General features: G+C 39.8%; 1 protein-coding gene across 1 annotated transcript; it reads right to left on the reverse strand.

Moving 5' to 3' along the window:
* Positions 1–10,739: 10,739 nt before the first annotated feature.
* On the reverse strand, positions 10,740–15,456 carry rpl35 (ribosomal protein L35). The gene is made up of 4 exons (XM_049578860.1): positions 15,347–15,456; positions 14,702–14,838; positions 12,120–12,201; positions 10,740–10,934 (listed from the first exon to the last, which is right to left on the reverse strand). Exons 1-4 carry the CDS (start codon positions 15,347–15,349, stop codon positions 10,785–10,787), a joined length of 372 nt encoding a protein of 123 aa, XP_049434817.1. The 5' UTR covers positions 15,350–15,456; the 3' UTR covers positions 10,740–10,784.
* Between the last annotated feature and the right edge of the window lie 271 nt (positions 15,457–15,727).

Here is a 15,727-nt window from a genome sequence, read left to right on the forward strand (position 1 = left end):
TCCTTGTGACCTTGCTGGAGATGGATGAAATAATTAGAGTTTGGTAGTCCAAAGTCAAGGATCAAGGTCACTGTAACCTGGTCCATTCCACTCTCATAAACGCAATTCCTCAAATTTGGCACAAACGTCCCCTTGGACTCAACAATGAACTGATTATATTTTGGTGGTCAATGATGTTAAATTAACATCCATAATTTGAAGCATTGTCTACTGTCACAGTGACATGTGAGTCTTGACAGACAACGTAAACTGTAACTGTAACTTGACTGGCTCAAGGAAGCATACAACCACAAGGCAGTAATTCTGGTTGGTGGTTATTATTGTCCTTCAAAGGCCTATATTGAACAATGTAACAAATACCTTGAATTCTTAGAAATATATTGACCAAATTTGTTATGCAAAACATGCCCTCTATGGGACATGACACTTTTAGGTCAAAACACACGGCACACTGAGACATGTTGCAGTGTTCCTGAGGTGTGCAGCTGCTTATCATTTAGTGTGTCATGTCTGTATAATGTCCTCTTGCTGGCCGGCTCTCAGTACAGAGGTAGCAGATCATACACCACACACTGTGCTCTGGAGAGATCTGGATTCCACTGCTGCTCCGGAAAGGCCTCAGAGCACAGGAACCTGTTGACACAATGCAGGGCAGATAGAAGTCACAGAGAAATGTATACTCACTGAAACTTAGTGTGTTAGGTTCATTCTAACGGCCATTCCTATAAGTCTCAGAATAAATGCAGTATGAAAGTAATAATAAGTCAATACAGACAGTCAGACATTTTTTGAGATACAAAGTGAAAAATTAGACTTTATAAGTTTTGAGATGCTAAATCAAAATGAACAGAGGTGGGACCAAGTCATTGTTACACAAGTCAAAGCTAGGCTAAGTCTCAAGTCTGGAGTCAAGTCCCAAGTCAAGACAGGTAGGTTCTGAGTCATAAACTTTAGGTTTTAAGTGCTAAGCAAGTCATTATGCGCTCTTGAGCAAATGTAATGCCATTCTAACAATAGAGTAATAATATATGAAATCTCCAAGAATCACGAATGCTTTTTAAAATGTGTATTTATTTCCTAAACAAGTTTCTTAAAACAAGAGTGACTGACCTTCAACTTAAAAAAATAGTAATACTCCTCTCATAGCATAGCACTATTGTGCACTGTGTATTATACCAGTACCACAACAGAATAATATTTGTATTTTCCTATCCTGTCTTGTTACATCATGTAAATGTAAATGCCCTGAACATACTTTTTAATCTTTGGGCTTCGGGGAAGGTATCAAGTGTTTCAAGTCACAAGGCTCAAGTCCAAGTGAAATCACAAGTCATTGGTGTTTAAATCCAAGTCGAATTGCAAATTTTATTTGATTTTTTCAATTTGAGTCTAAAGTCATCAAATTTGTGACTCAAGTCCACACCTCTGATGATGAATTCTAAAAAATTATACAAAATCAATATTATAAGATGAGTTAAAATTATGATGGTAAGTTTTCCATCCAAGTGAATCAAACTGTAGAGGAGCACGGGGAATCTCCTAAGGCACTGTAAACATGGGATTTTTAAATGGTTACAAAGGGTTGATTCTTTCATGCTTCCAGCCAGATAACCATAAGATCCATAACCATACAGTGACCTAAGAAATTGCAGTGAGATTTGACGTGTTTCAGCAGAATTCAGTAACTATGTGTTATAACTAACAACGAATCCCATCCATGGGGTACGTTGTAACATTTCACTTCCACAACAACTGTTCATCTGTAGCAGAGATGTGCATGTTATTAGAATAAAACAAATTAATAATTAACCTCAAACAGTTTAAATATCATTTAGCAAAAAACAAAATGTGTTAGCTTGTGCCCGCTCTCTCCTACTCCACTACTGTCCCCAGAGGATAGGTTCCAGTAATTCTGTTGTTCCCATGATCTTTCCTCTCATGCCATGGGATCCATTAGATTTCCATTTGAATATGCTGTATCATCAGACTCTACTGGGGCCTGCTCTGCAAGTTTAACTGCAGTTGAGGCTTAAATTTGTTGAGCACAAATTAATTTATTTTTAATCATCCTGTAGTCTTTCCTCTAACCCCGCTCTTAAACCCAAATGATCACATGCTCATTTATGAGGAGGGAAACTTTAATTTGGAGATTACCTATTCTGTAACAACATCCTGAAGACCAGTATTTTTTTTATTCTTCCAAAGTCTGTATTTATGTCCACTTAACAGGAATATTCCCCTTAATTCTTACACTTAATTTGCAGTGTCTAAATCGAACATAATACAAATATTTACCAAGGATGAAGTATGCAGCAGCACTGAGGGAGAGGATGATGAGGAAGATGGTGCCTAGACCCAGATCTCCCGTGGTACAGGCATTTGGACAAGCACAGGGGCTTTCCACCCAGATCTGCAGGGGCCCCTCAGTGCTCAGGCTCTGGTCCCGGATGAAAGAAGTGGACAGATTTGGATTACAGTGGTAATGCACTACTGTCAGCGGCTGCTGGTCATGAACTGGGACAAAAGGAGAAGAAGATTAGCTATCAGGTTAGCACCCTACAGTGACAATGATCAGTGACATACATCAATCATATGTAATGTTGGTTTTTTAGCTCACCAAAGTATGAGACAGACAGCATCTTCAGGGTGTCATTGTAGTGGAATTCATTCCCTTCATGTCTTCCATAGCTGATATAACGGCTAATGTATTGGTTGAGCCTGTGATACCTGTTTACATAGTCAAATATCACAAAATGGTGAGGGATTCACCTGACAGATGAGTGGAGCAGAAAGACAGGATTTAAAAAAAAAAAAAAAAAAAAAGATTCAACCTAAGGATGAATTCAATCCACTAACTGCCATTGCAATACTCCCAACCATGTACAACCCCGATTCCAAAAAAGTTGAGACACTGTGTAAAACATAAATGAAAACAGGATGCAATGATGTGCAAACATTTTTGACCCGTTTTCACATTGAATGCAATAATTAATATATATTAAATGTTCAAACTGATAAACTTTATTGTTTTTGTAAGTATAGACTTACTCTGAATTTGATGCCTGCAACATGTTCCAAAAAAGGTGAACAAAGACAACAGAAAACTGGGAAAGTTGTGAAATACTAAAAAAAACCAGGATAATTCTACAGGTAATCAGGTTAATTGGGAACAAATTATAGTATCATCAATAGGTATAAAGGAGCATCTTGAAAGGCTCACTTGTTCACAAGCAAGGACAGTGCAAGGTTCACCACAAAAACCGTGTAGGCAAATAGTTCAACAGTCAAAGAACAACGTTTTTCAACGCACAGTTGCAAAGAATTTAGGGATTTTATCATCTACAGTACATAACAACACCAAAAAATGTAGAGAATCAGGAGAAATCTCTGCATGCAAGGGGCAAGGCTGAAAACATCACTAACTGGCTGTGACCTTTGATCCCTCAGGCAGCACTGTATCAAAAACTAGCATGACTGTATAAAGCATGTTACCAGATGGGCTCAGGAACACTTTGGAAAACCACTGTCAGTAAACACAGTTTGTCGCTGCATCTACAAATGCAAGTTAAGTCTCTACCATGCAAAGCCAAAGCCATATATCAACAACATCCAGAGATGCTTCCAACTTCTCTGGACCCGAGCTCATCTGAGATGGACTGACACAAAGTGGAAAAGTGTGAAGTGGTCTGACGAGTCCACATTTCAGACTGCTTCAGGAAATCATGGGCGTGGTGTCATCTGGTCTAAAGAGGAAAAGGACCATTCAGATTGTTCCCAGCTCAAAGTTCAAAGCCAGCACCTGTGATGGTATGGAGGCGTGTTGGTGCCCATGGCATCATGTCCCTGCTTATTCCAGCAAAACAATGAGACACATTCTGCAAGTGTTCCAACAGCGTGGTTTCATAGCAAAAGAGTGCAGGTACTAGACTGACCTGCCTGCAGTCCAGACCTGTCTCCCACTGAACATGTGTGGAGCATAATGAAGTACAAAATATGACAACAGAGACCCCAGACTGTTAAACAACTGAAGTGGTATACCAAGCAAGAATAAGAAAGAATTTCACTTTCAAATCTTCATCAATTAGTGTCCTCACTTCCCAAACACTTATTGAATGTCGTTAAAGGAAAGGTGATGTCACACAGTGGTAAACATGCTCCTGTCCCAACTTTTTTGGGACTTCTTGCAGGCATTAATTTTAGAATATGTGTTAAAGGGGTTTTTCTGGGGAGTTTTTCCTTATCCGCTGCGAGGGTCATAAGGACAGAGGGATGTCGTATGCTGTAAAGCCCTGTGAGGCAAATTGTGATTTGTGATACTGAGCTTTATAAGTAAAAATGATTGATTGATTGATTATTTACAAAAAAACAATAAAGTTTATCATTTTGAATATCAAATATCTTATGTTTATACTGTATTCAATTAAAGATAGGTCAAAAAGGATTTGAAAAACATTGTGTTATATTTTTATTGACATTGTACAGAGCGTTCCAACTTTTTCAGAAATAAGGTTGTATGTGAGGGCTAGGGGTCAGATCCTTTTGGGGCCCTATGCAGAAATTCAGCCTTCCTGTCCCATCCCAACGTCACTCAGGCAGACACATATAGTGTAAAGAAACATTTTACAAATAATTCACAGACTGTCTTAAAATCAACTTTTCAGTGCGCCATATGTGCACCTGAATCAAGCACATTTATTGAAGGAAACAACTGTTTATACATCAGTATATATTACAGTTTGTTTTCATTATTATGGAAAGTGTTATATGACAAAGACACAGAAGGCTTTATATTTTCAGCTTGTGTGTTTGAGTGCTCCCTGGTGGCCATGGTCCCCCTCAACAGCTGCTTTGTTTTAAAGAGGAGTGAAATGGAAAAAATCAACAAAGATCAGAGCTGCACCAAACAACATCACATCTCAGAACGTATTGTCAAACTTTATCCACATTACTTCCAGAAATGTGGTGCCATTGTTCGACTCCACAGCAACATAAAAGAAACATTGTACTTTTTTTCTCTATGGCTTTTATTAGAGAGCTGTAGTTACCTTTTTAGTTACTTTTAGGATGCAAAAAATATAATCATCTTATAAAATACAGTGCATCGATAAAGATTAAACCAGTTGTCAATATTTTCTTCTTCTGCTTTTGTACATTACTTATTTTTGAATGCAGGACTTTTACTTGTATCATAGTATTATACATGTGGTATTGGGACATCTAATTAGGTATTTGATCTGAATATGTCCACCACTGTCAAAAACCAGAGGCATTGATAGAAGTCACATCAATCTGATGAAAAACAATCATCTCTAAACCCTGAACATAACTTTGCTTTGAAGTAGAAAATTGCAGCAATTGGTCATTTGAGTTATTTTGAGAGGATGAAAGAGTGTAGACATTCTGCTTTTGCCTTCACCCAAAGTTAAGCTTCATTATTAAAAAAAGAAGAAGAAAGAGGAAAGAAAAGAAACCAGCTTTCCCCAAACCCACAGAGGATGAATCTTGACTTCAGCAGCATATACAGAGTCAGAGCAGACAAACCGCTGATTGAAGTTTACAAGCATGACCACCAGCCAGTCAATGTTCTGATGCATGCTTTCAAAAATCATTTCTTTACCATGAGATCAACAAAACATTGAAACATGCAGAACAGGGTCAAAAACAGTAGTTCGGTACAGATACAAAAAACAATTTTAGATTATTAATCAACCTAATCACCAGAAAAAATGTTGGCATTGTACATTTCTGCATACAATGGTTATGTTACTTTTGCATGTTATAATGTATATGTTAAAACTTTACATTTTAACAACGCTGTGGCTAACATGTGGTTAGGTTTATCCACAAAGACCTCTTCATCAGATCATGTTTTGTCTTAAAATACCTAGTTTCGGGGGCACAACCCATGCTGGACAAGCAGCAATGTCTCTGTAACAACTGCTTTTTATACCTCAAAACTCACTGGAAAAAACAGTGACATGTTGCTAAAGCAGCTGCTGGTTTTCTTGTTTATTTGCAGTGGTCTGTAGCTTAGCAGGCACCTCGCCTATGTGTATCAAATATGTGTGTATCAAAGCCTGACATATCTTATTCCTCTCAATCTGAGAACTGAGTGTTGAGATTTAGCTTTGATTTGGCCAGTGCCCCACATTTGTCCAAAGCTTTGTACAGCAGCTGAGGTAGCTGGATAACCTTCATCTCTTATTGCAGAGACGGGGATATGAAGACTTGCAAATGTCCAGGAAAGGTGTGGCTGTAAGCAGCTGTATGCAAAGGTTCTGCAAAGGTAGCCCACATTTGCATCCAAAAAACCTGCATTGAAAAGGCTGAAAAAGTCAACATAACTACATGAACATATACTGTGAAGTGTCCACTCTACCTGAAAATGAGGCATGCAGCAACATAGGTACAGTCAGCTCCTGTCAGGTCCTCTTGCTGTGAGAAGGGCTGGCAGGGGCTGAAGGACAGGAGAATTTCTGCACTGACTGCCATGCTCTCTGCTGACACAGGCGTCAACTGCCCCAGGAAACCCTTTGCATCTCCCATGGCTTTCAGGTTTATCACCCCACTGCCATCCTTCATGATGCATTTGCAGCTGTTGACTTTGAAACAGCCTGACTTCTTAGCTGAGTTGGGATGAGAGGACAGAGATGAGGAAAACATGTTGAAACAAACTGAGAGCATGATGAAGACAGTTGGAAGGCTCATGGTGACAGTGTGCACCAGTGCACAGGACAGTGACACTGTGTGTGTTGTTAATTAACTAAAAAGCAGCTGACAGTGTGGTGATGCGAGGAAAGTAATTAGAATAAAGGTGATTGCCATTCCAGGCATTCCTAAGGCCCATAGTGTTCAGATGTCTTTCCAAAAACAGCAAAACACGGGAGTGCAACAATAGTAGGAGACATTACAGAGGGTAAGGACTGTGGACTGTCAAGAGTAACCAGGATACTATTCCTGAAAACACATACTGCACTTGATTTTTGCAAATGTTTTTATTCATTTATTTAACCCACTTTTGACCAGATAAGTCCCACTGAGATTTCTCTTACAAGGAAGACCTGGCCAATACAGCAGCATACAAAAGTTACAGCAGTTACAGCCCAAACAACACATTTAGCTTTAAAATCCATCAGAGAGGCCAATTCATGTAGTTATTCCAAGTGAGAGGAGCAAAGCACATAAAAGCTTTTTTTCCCAGCTCAGTCCGTGCACTGGGAACAGACAACAAAACTAAGTCTTGAGATCTAGCTACAGTCAGAGTGCTACTAAACACAGCACCATTGCACTGGGAGAGATGCAAATAGCTTAACACCTGGACAAATAAAATCAAAACATCCATCATCAATGGAGTGCAGATGACATGGTTTTCAGTGGAAGAAAGCAGAATTAAAAGCTGAGCCACTTATTCATCCCAACTGAAGACTTCAAACATGTCTTCAAAAAAAAAAAAAAAATCTAATGCTACAGCATGAGGTGTGATGGGAAAAGATTGCAGAGCATGTTAATAGGTAATGTGAAGTGATGCTATGTAATGTGATGTGTTAATGTCTAATATACAGAAAAAATATATCAACGTTTTTCTATATTGACAGTGTTCATGTATTTTAATATAATTTGCTATATCATCTTATTCAGCTGTAAAGTGATGGGGCCCAAACGCACTGGGCAGCAACTCAAAATCAAACACAAAAATATTGTACAGACTGGTAAAAGTTTTACTTCTCTTACTATATAATGACGAAAACTCTGCCTGTCTGTGGGTGTGTCTGTTCCACGTTTTTCTCCTCACTGACTTGGTCAATCCATGTGAAATTTGGCACAGTGGTAGAGGGTCATGGGAGGATGCGAAAGGATGCGAAAAATTTGCCTCAAGAACCCATAACTTCCGGTTATATAGATTTTCCGCCTTTTTCAATTTTTTGAAAAACACTTAAAGGCAAGGCAAGGCAATTTTATTTATATAGCACCATTCATACACAAGGCAATTCAATGTGCTTTACAAGAGAAATACATTAAAATAAAACATTAAAGGAACAATCGATCTCTTCCTAGGAAGTTTGACCAATTTGCATGAAACTCGGTGAACATAATCTAGGGACCAATTTTTATTTATTTTTGGTTTTTTTATATACTTTATTAATCTCCGAGGGGAAATTCAATTTTTCACTCTGTCAATTACATACAGGTCCCAACACATACATGCACAAACAGGACCTATACATGCACTAAGTGGAGAGATGTCAGAGTGGGCTGCCCATGACAGGTGCTCCGAGCGGTTGGGGGTTCAGTGCCTTGCTCAGGGGCACCTCGGCAGTGCCCAGGAGGTGAACTGGCACCTCTCCAGCTACCAGTCCAGGCTCCATATTTTGGTCCGGATGGGGACTCGAACAGGCGACCCAACCCAACCCAAGTCCCTATGGACTGAGCTACTGCCACTTAAAGTCTAAAGTTCCCTCTTGGCAAAAGTTGGAAAACTTTCTAAAACTGAGCTTCTATAAGGCAATGAATATTGCGGAGGGCGTGGCTCATCACATAAAGGGGTATAACATCTCAAGGGTTTCACCCATCACCACGCAACTTTGTAGGCATATGACCACACATAATCTGAGGGGACCCCTCCATTATTGACCGAACAAACAAAATGGGGGCGCTAGAGAGCTAATTTCTTATCTATTTCACAATTTTAGAGATTAAGGTTGTTTTTGTCTGATTTGAAGGTTTTTTCTGTGAACAGAAAACATGTTGTGTGACTGATGGTGAAGTTTAGTTGTCAGAGACTGAATACATTCATCATAAACACATCATACAGAATCTACTATACTATATTAATATTGGACGGTTTAAATTACTGAAGTATTTAGCAACACAGAGACTTGTGGTCAGTGGGATGTGAGGATTCTTAAAATAACATCAGATGTGAAGCCCTGACTGTATCTGACTGAGCCTTAATGAAAGCTGTTGTCTGTATTTTTTTTTTTTCTTTTTTATTAACCTTACAGTCAAACACAGTTTATTCAGCCTGTGTAGTTGAGGGGACAGGTCAAACTGATATGACGCTGATTTACAGGAGAATTCATGTCAAATGGAGGATAAACCATGAACATAAACTACAGATCACCTGTAAAGCATTTTAATAAATTAATCTATCATAATTAAAACAACTGGAGACTGAAAACAAACTGATATATGGGTCTGATCACTTTTTAATGAATTGACATCATTCCAGACAGGATGTTAGTGTGTCTGTGACTTTCTGTACGGACTGAAGGCTGCTGGAAACTGTCGGGAAACTGTCTGACTTCACCGCAGCTTTTTGTCACCGCCCCCCGCTGCGGCCGCCTGCTCTCGTCTACTTTTCAGGCGAGGCGCAGTTCATCTCTGACGAGCCTAATAATAATACTACTGTGGTTCAGCATTAAAGCAGCTCGACGTTACACTCGATATCTGTTGCTGTAAATCTTTACCGCACAACACGACTTAATTCACAAAAGGACACGCAATGTCTCTCATTCCTGCTACATGCTCAGCGAGTGATCAGCCTCTAGATGACGCAAACCTGCGAGCCAGCAGGTTCAACGGAGTATGTTGCCATAGTAATTGACTCAGGGTTAAACTGAACTGGCTTTGTGAAACTGAAAAGTCAGAATTTCTCTCATCTTAGGTAGACATACTCATTGTTTTCACTAAACCTGCTTTCTGAAACAAAGCCCTGCACCCTCAACTACATAGACTTTGTGTCTGACTATAAGGTTAATATTTTCAAAGGAAGAAATATACAAGACAGCTTTCATTAAAGTCGGGGTTTCACATCTGTACAGATGTTATTTTAAGAATTCTCACATCTCTCTGATCACCAGTCTTAGTGATGCTAAATACTAGTCCAATGTTAATATACAAAACACTATGTAGTTTATGATGAATGTGTTCAGTCTCTGACCTATAAACTTCACCATCAGTACACATGTATTCTGTTAACTGAATTAACTTTCAAATCAGTAACAGAACTTACATCTCTAAAACATATTGAGTCAACATCAAAACCAACAGACTGTTAGATCGGGCCAGAGCCAGGCGTTTCTTCGTATGCCCTGGGTCTTAGTGGAGTAATTGCAGCACCTCGCTCCCGCAAGATTATCCCTGTCCACTTTCATATGAGCAAGTCAGGGTGATATCGGGTCGTCCACCAATCAGAAGATCAGCAGGTCGATCTCCCACTCCTCCAATCTGCATGTCGAAGTATCCTTGAGCAAGATGCTGAACCCCAAATTGCTCCCAATGATGCTTCCATCGGTGTGTGTTAAAAACTGAGTAGCAGATGGCACCTTGTATGGTAGTCTCAGCCACCAGTGTATGAATGTGTGTGAATGTGACTCATAGTGTAAAAAGCACTTTGAGTGTTAAGATGACTAGAAAGGCACTATACAAATGCAGGTCCATTACCAAGTCTGACACAAAACTAACCAGCATACACTGTGCAGCAATCGGTGCTCGAATCTGTGCAACGAGCGTATTATAAAAGACTTAAGCTGCAACAACACATCCATGATTTGGGGTGATGCCTACCTGCACCCAAGAGGCCATTGTCTACATTTCTCCTGTCAAACCTGTATCTGGAGATACCTGTATGCATCGTAACTGATCATTGTTTGCGTCAATGAAAATTAATGTTGGTTCAAGCTTGATGGAAGCATAAGCGTGATGATGTTTGTGGGGAAGAAAAGCCACCCAACAGACCATTCTTGTCTTTTACACAGATTTTATTTTGTCAATAGAAAAAGCCTCTAAGCTTTGACAGCAAATTTGCGGATGGAGTAGAGGAGGTCTTTCCTCTGCTGTTTTTTGGTCCGCAGACTCTCTTCATGCTTGTTGAGACGGCGGCGCAGAGCTCTGGTCTTCTTGGGTCTCAGATCCAGGGGCTTGTACTTCTTACCCTGTAAGAAAGTGATATAAACTTACAGTAAAGATGAAAAACGACAAGTGAAGTATATCATACTTCTGTGTAAGTATAATATACTGAAGACTTGCAAAAAGAACAATGAGGTCAAGGGTTTTCATGCATTTTGTTTCCCAGGCAAAGAGCACAGAGCAAGGATTTACATGTTAGATTTCAATATCTGCTGTCGCTACAGGTACGTTGGAAAAGAACACCTGACTTTGTAGGTGGCCTGCATGGATGTATTAAGAGAACTGGACACAGTGATGAACACAGGGCCCCATTCATTCCTATGAGAGAAGCTCAGTGGCGCATGAAGCCAAGAAGGTTCAAGTGCCACATATAAAATTACCAAGATGATCCGGGGATGATCAGCACTACTTCTGCTCTGTACGGCTCACACAGCAGGCGCACTAGAAACTTATGGCAGTCAGGCGCAAGAGAAAGCGATCAAGTGTCTTACTTTCACCTGCCAAATGACTAACTTCCTGTTTGGCGAACTTTCTTTATCTGACTGTGGTCAGAGCAGGTATTCACATTACAGGCTTTTTAGATATGTACACATCAGTTACGACTTTAATCAAATTAAAAAAAAAAAACATCTGTTTGGCAAAACACGAAAGCTATTAAGGTGGATTCAGTACTATCCATCACTTCCATTTTGTTTCATCTCCAAGTGTATAACTAGCATTAGGTACATAAATTTCTTGTGACCATTTTCTGAAAGGTCTTTAGGCATCATCAGTCACCTTAATCTATTCATGCATCAAGAGAATATTTTCAAACTCCTCTGGGGAAAAAAAGCATGTAAATGTTTAAAACAGCAGTTCCATGACAGCTGTGCTTCATGTTGCAGGAAACTATAGTTACATCTTAAGGAGCCATCGCAAGTCACTAATTGGGCCTTATTTTTAAACTGTTTAAACAGTTAACAGCCAAATCAAAATGTCTTCATCAGATTTGTTTCAGTCAATGTGAACAGCTGTGGATTATGACAAACATTTAGGTCATCTCAAGTCTCAGTCTTTTGGTAAGCAGTTGTGAATGCATCAGCAAAACATCAGCTCACAGATATCATCTTAGACAAGAGAAGCAAAAAGGAGAAGTCACATGCAGGCATGTCTTCATGTGTGATCAGTGAGGGGCTGTATTAGTACAACCCAAGTTAGTTACTTGCTCTCACCTTGTAGAACTTCCTCAGGTTCTCCTTCTGTGTCTGGTTGATTACAGTCAGGACTCTGGCGATGGATTTGCGGACAACACGGCTGCAATAAACAAACACCAAAGTCAGATGCTGTTTTAGTACAACAGATTTTGCTTTGCAGGTAAATTGGCTTCAGGAAATAAAGCTGTACTCTGTACACATTTTGATTAAAATGTGCGATTGCGATTTGAGTGGACAATATCGCGATTTGCAATTGCGATTACAGTATAATTAGAAAAAAATGGTATCATTAGTCTTCTTGCTTGATTCAGTGTTTCCCCTACATTATATTAGGGGGGGCTGACCTGACAGTTATTGTTAATGGACAGACCATGTGTAAATGGCCATCAACAGACTAAGCACAGTCAAACACGCTGCTCACGCAGCAGTGCAGCACGGCACTGTACCTGCAGCGGAGCGAGCTTGTGTTGCATTCAGGCGTTGTCTAGTAAATGACAAATTCCAGCACGCCATAGCACAACACAGCAGCATGTCAAGTGGGCTGAAACCGAGCAAAACTGCTCAATTTTTCATGTGTTATTATATAGTTTGTTATGGAGTCAGTGATTTCCTCGTGGCACTGCATATCTGTGATTAGATGTTGTTTTATGAGGCTCTGGCGGCTTTCAGTTGTCTCTTTGTCTTTAAAGTTACTCAGCTTGGCTTTCTCTCGCATGCATGCTTTGTACTCTTCTCTGTGCCATCTCAAGTGCTGATATAGATTGGTCATGTTGCTGCGGAACGTAATGACTAACGTTTAAACTTTTACACAGCACCTCTTACTGTTGAACATTACCATACCTGAATCCAAAGTATCGCCATGTAATAGACGTTGCGTTTTTTTTTTTTCGCCATCAACTCAGCCTGTTCATGGTTGTGCTCATGCTCTTCTTCAGCGTCTATATTGGTCACTGCCGCACGCCGGGTGGTCACCTGACTATATGTGTGGCACGCACCAGGATAGCTTGTGGGCGTAATGTCAAACTCCACACACTACAGGAGAGGTAGTCATGTTCACAGGCACACACGTTAACATTTATTTACATTAAATCGCAAATCGCAGCCTTTTATGCAGTTATGTAATCGCACAGCCTGACACTGCGATCGTGAGTAGATTATTCGTGCAGCACTACTGTACTCTAATAATTAAGTTAAGTCATCATGAAAAAAACTGTTCTACATTAAGTTGTTTGTCTGGACATTTGTCACTGATTCAAAGGACTTGCCCATTTTAAAATAATGCCATTTATGCTGTTTTCTTGTTCAATCTGTGGTGGCAGTTTGTAAAATGATTTATTTAATCTGGCAGGTGTAAACGTAGTAACCTTGTGCAGTTCTGAAAAAGTATTAGACAGGAAAAGGTTAATCTGCAACTGTTGTCAAGACCTATTAAGGGGTTGGCTTAAGTGTATTATACGTCAGTACTTATAACATTCAGAACAATAGGTTTGAGGCTTTTCATATATTTTGTTTTCATAAATCACAAATTGGGCCTTCTTTCTATAGTGTGAAGGTTACGGCAACCCCAGTGAACAGCCAAATCAAAATGTCTTAATCTGAATTATTTCTGTCCATGTGAATAGTCATGGATTATGACAAACATTCAGGTCATCTCAAGTCTGTCTTTTGGCAAGCAGTTGTGAATGCATCTGTAAAACATCAGCTCACAGATATCATTTTAGACCAGAGAATCAAAGATAAAAAAGGTCCCATGCAGTTATGTCCTCATGCCTACATATTTAGGGAGTGTCAGATGCAGTTTTGACACAACAGATTTTAGTTAACAAGTAAATTAGCTTCTGTAAATATAGTCATACACGATAATATCAGCACGTCAGCAGTATCAGCCATTATTGGTTTTGAAATGAATCAGAATCAGCCAACATGCTTTTTCTTATTTTGAACATGCCATCACAATAAGAGTATGAATGCATAATATGATGTTAATTCCACTACAGAAGAGACTTAAAGATCACTAAAATAAGGTGGGGGAAAAGTGGATATACTGACATCAGTATTGGTGGCTGTTCGTCAAATGAGTTGTTACATATCAGATATTGGCAAAAAAAATTCCAATGTTGTGCAACCCAACCATACACTCATAAGTAGAAATGAAATGAGAGGTTAGTCTGCACATGCGTCACCGACTCAACTACACTGAACCATTTTAAAATACTGCCATTTGTACCATTTTCTTACTCAATCTGTGTGGAGTTCAGTGAATCCAAACCCAGAAGCTACAATGGTTGATTGAATCTGACAGGTGTAAAAGCAGTAACTCTCTACAGTTCTGTAAGCATAACATTTATACATTTTCGTTTTTGACCTGGCCGATCACTGCGCAGGATGTCCATACCGTGGGCAGACAGAAAATGAATGATGCCCTTACACCGGCCTGCTGACTCCAACACTACCTAAGCCGGGCCGTGGTACTGACATCAAATACAGCACCCGTGTATACCACATCCTTATAGCCAAGGACAGTGATGTCAGATCTGAACCAGTCGGGGCAATTGGTAGTAAAGTCTGCCTGAACACTGATTATTTTATATAGTACGTACATCTTTGAGAGCTTGGAAGCGGCTCCGCCGGTAACCTTGGCCACACGGAGCTGGGACAGTTCATTTTTCAGGTCGTCCAGCTGCTTGAGCAGCTCTTCCTTCTTCTTGCCCCGCAGATCTCTTGCCTTGATCTTGGCCTGGATCATGACAGAAAAACATCGGTTAGTAACAGCGCCCTACTGGTCTTACGCCACCTCAGAGAGCTCCTCTCATCGACACGAGTCAGCCTAGCTATAGCAGCTCGCTATGATTCAAATTAGCAAGCAGCTAACATTAACCTTAACGTTATTCGTCCATTTGCCTAAACACAGCTAGTTCAAACCTCCTGCTCCCAGTCGTAATAAAGACACATTGGCTGTACGTTATTTATTAATATAATATAGACTGCAATTTCAGACAACAGGCTGTCAACAGCCAGTCACGTTCCCTTTAGCATATGGCTAGCAACTTTGGTTAGCGCCGTCGGTCAGTTCCTACGCTCCACAATATAACATCTTATTCCATTCCGGTAGCAGCCTACTTATAAACACATGGAAGAATAACTACATAAGAAGCTTATGTGTACATATAACACAAATTTGATGGGGGTTATTTGAGATAAACCTTATAAAATCTTAGTTAATGAACGAGTGTTGCGCTCCTCACCATGTTCTCTCTCGCTGCCCTGTTGGAAAGGCCGGACGCACCGCGTGCTCACAAAAAGTAGCTTCCGGAGAATTTCTTCTTCGCTGGTTTTACCTTACTTTGACACCATACAAACAGCGCCACCAACAGGCGGAAAAAAGGTTCAATTAATGACATGATGGCTCTTCAAATCAGTTTCTCTGCAACATAAAGCATACCTGACATACAGTACAGGCCAAAAGTTTGGACACACCTTCTCATTCAATGCGTTTTCTTTATTTTCATGACTATTTACATTGTAGATTCTCACTGAAGGCATCAAAACTATGAATGAACACATGTGGAGTTATGTACTTAACAAAAAAAGGTGAAATAACTGAAAACATGTTTTATATTCTAGTT

This window comes from Epinephelus fuscoguttatus, linkage group LG6 (assembly GCF_011397635.1).
Source record: "Epinephelus fuscoguttatus linkage group LG6, E.fuscoguttatus.final_Chr_v1".
NCBI lineage: Eukaryota > Metazoa > Chordata > Actinopteri > Perciformes > Serranidae > Epinephelus > Epinephelus fuscoguttatus.